The 5,825-nt window shown below is 55.6% G+C and overlaps 1 protein-coding gene across 1 annotated transcript; it reads right to left on the bottom strand.

The window, feature by feature from the left end:
• Positions 1-2,528: 2,528 nt before the first annotated feature.
• NEU2 (neuraminidase 2) lies at positions 2,529-5,036 on the bottom strand. Its single transcript, XM_045559611.1, has 2 exons — positions 4,836-5,036; positions 2,529-3,550 (listed from the first exon to the last, which is right to left on the bottom strand). The coding sequence occupies exons 1-2, from the start codon at positions 5,034-5,036 to the stop codon at positions 2,612-2,614; spliced, it is 1,140 nt and encodes a 379-aa protein (XP_045415567.1). The 3' UTR covers positions 2,529-2,611.
• Positions 5,037-5,825: the final 789 nt, after the last annotated feature.

Consider the following 5,825-nt stretch of genomic DNA (forward strand, 5'->3'; position numbering starts at 1 on the left):
ATACTTGCTATGGTCAGTCTTTGTAATCTGGGTCATTCTAGTGGTTAAGTATCTCATGGTTTTGATTTGCATTTCCCTGATGACTAAAGATGTTGAGCATTTTTTCATGTGTTTAGCAGCCTTTAGGACATCCTTCTCTGTGAAGTGCATGTTCAAGTCTTTTGCCTACTTTTATTGGATTGTCTTTTTCTTATTGATTTGTAGGAGTCCTTTACATATTCTAGATATAAGTCCTTTGTCAGATATATGTATTATAAGTATCTTCTCCCCCTCTGGTTTTTCTTTTCACTCTCTTAATGGTGTCTTTTGATGAGCTGATCAGTTCAGCTTTAATCGAATGAACTGTTGGGCATGTTTTTTTCATTCAAATAAGATTTTGTAGGATTTGTGTATACTTAGAACTAGAAGGAATTTTAGAGATAATCTATGCCAGCGGTTCTTTATTCTTATTCATTAGAATAATTTGAGGAGCTTTTGAAAAAAATACCCCTACCTGGGCCCCACCACCAGAGATTCTGAACCCGTTGGCTGGGGTGAAGTCCAGGCAGGAGAATTGTTTTAAAAGCTCCCCAGGGAATTCTAATAGGCAGCTGGAGTTGAGAGCCACCAATCTCTGTGAATGGGCAGAGTCTAAGAGAGTGACATTCTGTGTGGCAGTGACCACATGCCCCGGCCTATTCCTGTCTCTGTCAAGCCCCTTAGCAGATGGGTGGCTCTTCCAGGGTAGCAAGTGGAGGCACAATCCTCAGCGGGTCCTCCTCCTTCAAGCCACTCGGTTTGCCTGGGCCAGTTCTGATTAATACCTATCGCTCTGGTGTAATTATTAGTAGAGCTTCCCTTTCACTCTCAAAAGTGTCCCAGTTTGGGTTGTACACTACAGATCACCCTACCCTTAAACCTCATGAGGATGTGCTGCCCTGGCCTGCCATGTCCCATGTCCCCATCCCCCAGGGCTCAGCCTCAGCTCCCACTCCACCCCCAGCTACTCTGAGTGGTTTGGAAGACATCAGGTATGCGTCCCCCCCAAAACGGAGGGGCCTATCTTTCCATCCCAGCAGTGAGCAGGTCCTAATTCCTCATCCTTCCAGCTGGATTTCTTAAAATCCCACATGGAAAAGCAGCACCCTGATAGGAGGCCAGCGCCTCTAGCTCCCCCACTGTGAAAATTCTATTTAAACACTGCTTGGCCAGACAGAGATACCACTCAGCTGCAAGAACCTATGACTATTGTCCCCCATTCCCCCTGAGGTGGGACAGCAAAGTAGACAGGCTCTGGTGGGGGGAGAGGGTAAGTCCATTCTTCCACAGGACATGTGACAAAGGCCTCTGAAGGTCCCCAGAAGTCAGAAAGGTGTTGGCCTCCTCCACCTAGGCCAGGTTCTCTCTCAGGTTGTCACCCCTGGAGACAACCGGGGTGCAGCCTGCTCCCCACCCTTTCTTTCTGGCGAGAATTACACAGGCGCAGTGCCCGTTCCCTCTCTCTTCACCTCCGCCTGGTTCTACCTGTCTCCGCCAAGACCGAGTGTCCCAAGGCAGTTCCGTGTCACAGATGCACATCCAGCAGCCTCGCCCTCCCCGCCCCCTCGATTCTTCTCAATCATCTGATTTATCTGAGTTTCATTCCTGCCTTTAGCCACGTGGCCTGCACACAAATAATTCATGATGGCTAGTGGGTTGAATGGGATATATATCCCTAAAAGGATATATATGTCCGAGTCCTAACCCCTGGAATCTGTGAAAAAGGGTCTTTGCAGATGTAATTAAGTTAAGGATCTTGAGAGATAAGACCATCCCGGACTATCTAGGGGCCCTAAATCCAGTGACAAGTGTCCTTACAAGAGACAGAAGAGAGGACGCCGGGGCAGGAGGAGGAGGCGTAGGTGAGGCTGGAGAGGTGCCGCCACAGCCAGGGAGCAGCCGGCATGGCCAGGCCTGCAGAAGCTGCGAGAGGCAGGGAAGGATCCTCCCTAGAGTCCCCGAGGGAGCACAGCCCTGTGGGCACCTTGACTTCGGGCTTCAGAACCCTGAGAGAATAAATTTCCGTTGCTTTAGCACCAAGATTGAGGTAATTTTTTTACGGCGGTCCTAGGACGCCGATACAATCACTCAAGCCAGCTTAACTCTCCCAGGCCCTACCTCTGCTCCCTGCAGGCTAGTCCCCCTGCAGGCTAGTCCCCCTGCTGTCTGCTCCAAAGCGTCAGTTAGAACACGCACAGATGCGCATGGACACACACACACATCTCTGCTGATTCACATCTCTGTCTCGGCCTTTCCTGGACCACGATGGGAGGAGCAATGTGCTGGACTAGTAACTCATCGAGACCTGCACAAGGCTGGCAGTGGGCACAGGCAGGTTGAGCCACCCTGCAGGGCTCGCAGCGCCCTCCCTGTCCAGGGGCTGCAGAGGCCGGGCTCCTTCGTTTCTGGGCTGAAAGTAGAATCCTCTGGGAAGACTGCAAGGACGAAGGAGGAGAAGAGCCAAGAGGCAGCCTCTGCCGTTAATGAGGGGAAACACGAGTGGTCGCCAAGCCCAGAGGACACCGGAAGAAAAAATAATGAGCCCTCAGCCGGCGCGTGGCAGCAGATCCCACCTCGAGGGCGCACAGCGGGCTCACTGGGGCGCGAGTTCAGCCGGGAAGGCTTGTTTCAGGGTGAACATGAGAAAGACGACCGCCTCGTTATCGTCCGATTCGTACAGACACCCGAACTGGGGGGACCCGTCGGGGCCGGTCCCCATGCTCTGGAGGTCTGAGTAGGCGCAGCTGCCTGTGGCCAGCAGGGCCGGCTCCGACCAGGCCTCGGGGGCCAGGGGCCACTTGTGGAGGTAGGCACCCAGGTTGGACCTCTGCCGGGGGTCCGTCGGGTGGGTGTAGAGCAGCCACTGCTCTGAGGAGCCTGCCCCCAAGCCGGGCCTGGGGAAGCTGATGACACTCCCGTGGCAGCCGCCGGGAGGTTCCACGAGCTTCTCCACTGGTTGGGTCTCCTCAAAATCCAGCCCGCTGTTGGTGCTGCGGGCCTGGACCCTGGCTCTGTGGGAGCTTCTAGCGTTGAGGTACACCAGCCTCTGTCCCCCAGCCTCGACTTCAGCCACTTGGCACTCCAGGGTCTCCTGGGCCAGGAAGTTCCCTCTCTGCCACGTGCGCCCATGGTCGTGACTGAGGAAGCAGAAGGCCGAGGGGGACGGCCGCCCGGGGGAGCGCGGGTTCCGGTAGGCGTAGGCTGGCACCACCAGGCTCTGCGTCCTGTTGTGCAGCTGCAGGCAGTGCCCCGGGCCCACCGCAAAGGTGGCCCAATCCTTGTGGGCCGCGCCAATGGCCGAGCTGGTGAGGTCTTTGGCGGGGCTCCAGGTCCTCCCGTGGTCGGTGCTGGTGACGAGGCACAGCCGCGTCACATTGACCCCGCTGTGCAGCTGGTGGTGCTCGGAGACCTGTCCCAGGACGGCGATGAAGAAGAGGAAAACGGTCCCTGTGTGCTCGTCGTACAAGGGGCAGGGGTTCATAGAGCGGTGGCCGTCCAGCCGGGCTTGGGCCAGCACCTCTTGAGTTTGCCACTGGAGTGGAGAGAGGAAGGAGAAGCACAACCTTGAAATAACCAGTGACGGGCACGGGAGCTGCACACTTGGGGACCGGTGGGGACGGCGTGTCTCATGGGGTTAGAGTCAAGGGTCATCGGGGAGAACTTGTCACCCAGTGCTCGTGTCCTACAACACCTCGCAGAGCGCGAGGCCTGGGCTCCACCTCCCTCCAAGGCAGCCGCTGTTCGCCTGAGCACCACCATTTCTCCTGTTCCCGTCCATACGTATTTACAGAGCTCCCCCCATGTGCTAGACCCCAAGACGCAAAGATGACTCAGGCACAAGCCACCCCCAGCTCATCCTGGTCCCCTCTGCTCCGGCCCAGTCCAGCCTCCCATCCTTGAAAACACTGCAGACTGCAACAGCCTGACCCGTGCCAGACAGAAGACGACAATCACCTCCCACCTTCTCCACACTGTACTCTACTCACACACCCGGGGTCACACTGGGCCTCCACAGTCCTATGTCACACATGGTGCAGCTCTGCTGTTTGTCCCAGCTCAACAACTGCCCCAGTGAGCAGTTCTAAGTGCAGACACAGTGCCAAGTCTAACCTCCACTGCTTCATCTACTGCCCAGCCCTGGGGGACAAGTGTTATTAGCTTCTTCTTGCACCCAGAGAATAAGAGGCTGAGATTGGGTAGAGGGGTTGCCTGGGCCACGCCTCTGGTAAGTGGTGGAGCCAGGACTCGAACCCAGGTCCACCTGCTTTGGATCCCATGCTTTGAACAGCTACTATGTAGTAACGACCATAAAGGAAAGCTAATAATAATTTCAAACCCTTGGAATATGATGAGCTAATCTTGAGTGCCTTCGTCAAGATTAATTACTTGATCTACACGCTGGAACTTCAGGACATAAACAATCATCCCAACCCACCCACTCCCAGGTTAATTTGACTTGAAGGATACAACCCCCCAGTTATGTAAGACTGAACTACCACTTCCCTGGGCTCTCAAGGACGCTGGGAAACTGGTCCAGCCACGCAACAAGGCAGATGCAGCCAGGCCAGCTGGTTCATGGTGAACCCGTGTGAGGTCTGAGTACTCACAGGGCAGCTTCTCCGCCCCACCCCTGGGTGGCTCCCTGGCTCCCTCCTGGGCTCCCATGTGTCTTTTCCCTCCATCCCCCAGACCTCAGCCATTGAGGGATGGAATTGTCCCCACATTCCATGACATCCAGGCCTGGCTCCCCACCGCACACCAGCAAAGGGGTGTGCGTAGAGCCACGATGTAGCAGTTGTAGCCACGCCCTGCCTCACCTGGACCTGGTGGGCGGACGCATTGTAGCTTCCTCTGCGTAGGACAATCAGCTCTGCGTCCTCATCCTTCTTGCTCTTCCGCCTTTCCGCAAAGGCCAGCAGGGTCTCCTGCCGTGGCAGGTAGAGCAGAGCAGGGATTCTGTAGGCCTGGGCTCCCAACTGGAACACTCTTTCCTTCTGCAGGACGGGGCAGGACGCCATGGGGCTGTGGCGGGCAGGAAGAGAAGATGAGTCACCTTCTGTCACACCTGAGATGGGGCCAGAGTCACCCACCAAGACAGGTGGTGCTCACCCCATGGGCAGGGGCCTGTCCTCTCCCCTATGGGGTTCGCTCTCCTTCCTTTCACCCTCAGACCCTAGGTACCAATTCTGCATCCAGCTCCCCTGCTGTTGGGCTCATGAGACATCGGGAGGGGGTACGTGGAAAGGTGTATTTTGTATTAGATTTTTATTGTAAGTTAACGAACCTCCTTATGACAGATTTGTGATAACCTTCAGCTGCTTTTGCCAAACCCAACACATCAATCCAACGACAAAGCCTGGGTGGGAAGGGAGCGCCTGTCTGCAGCTGTCCAACTGCCAGAAAATGACACATGGGAGCTTTTTATAACTCCAGAGCCCTAGAAAGTTGTCTTAGAGAAAAAGGAAAAAAGAAAAAGAGAAAAAGCCTCGATCCTCAAGGCTCGACTCCCCAGGCCGCCTGAGGCTACGGCCCAGCCGCCCCCACTGTGTGGGCTGCCCCGACCCGAGGCAGCAAGGGGGTGGCCACGGCAGCGGCAGCGGAAGAGACAGCTCCTGACAGCTAACGGGGCTGGGGGGGCCTCCATAGGTATAAGAAAATAGAAATTTAAAAAAGTATTTGGCTAAAAAGCATAGGGAGGCGCTGGAGATATCTTGGTGATGGTGGGTGACAATGGCCACCCGGGTCCCCGCAGGGGGACTCGCCCCCAGCTTTGGGGAGTGCGGGCCGCAGAGCCCCAGCGCGGGAAG

Source organism: Lemur catta, chromosome 8, assembly GCF_020740605.2.
Source record: "Lemur catta isolate mLemCat1 chromosome 8, mLemCat1.pri, whole genome shotgun sequence".
NCBI classification, from domain to species: domain Eukaryota; kingdom Metazoa; phylum Chordata; class Mammalia; order Primates; family Lemuridae; genus Lemur; species Lemur catta.

Excerpts from the sequence above, each read along its gene's own strand:
- NEU2 (XM_045559611.1), bottom strand. The coding sequence starts at position 5,036 with ATGGCGTCCTGCCCCGTCCTGCAGAAGGAAAGAGTGTTCCAGTTGGGA. Across the intron at positions 3,551-4,835 it reads CGTCCGCCCACCAGGTCCAG|TGGCAAACTCAAGAGGTGCT; the intron begins GTGAGGCAGGGC and ends TCTCCACTCCAG.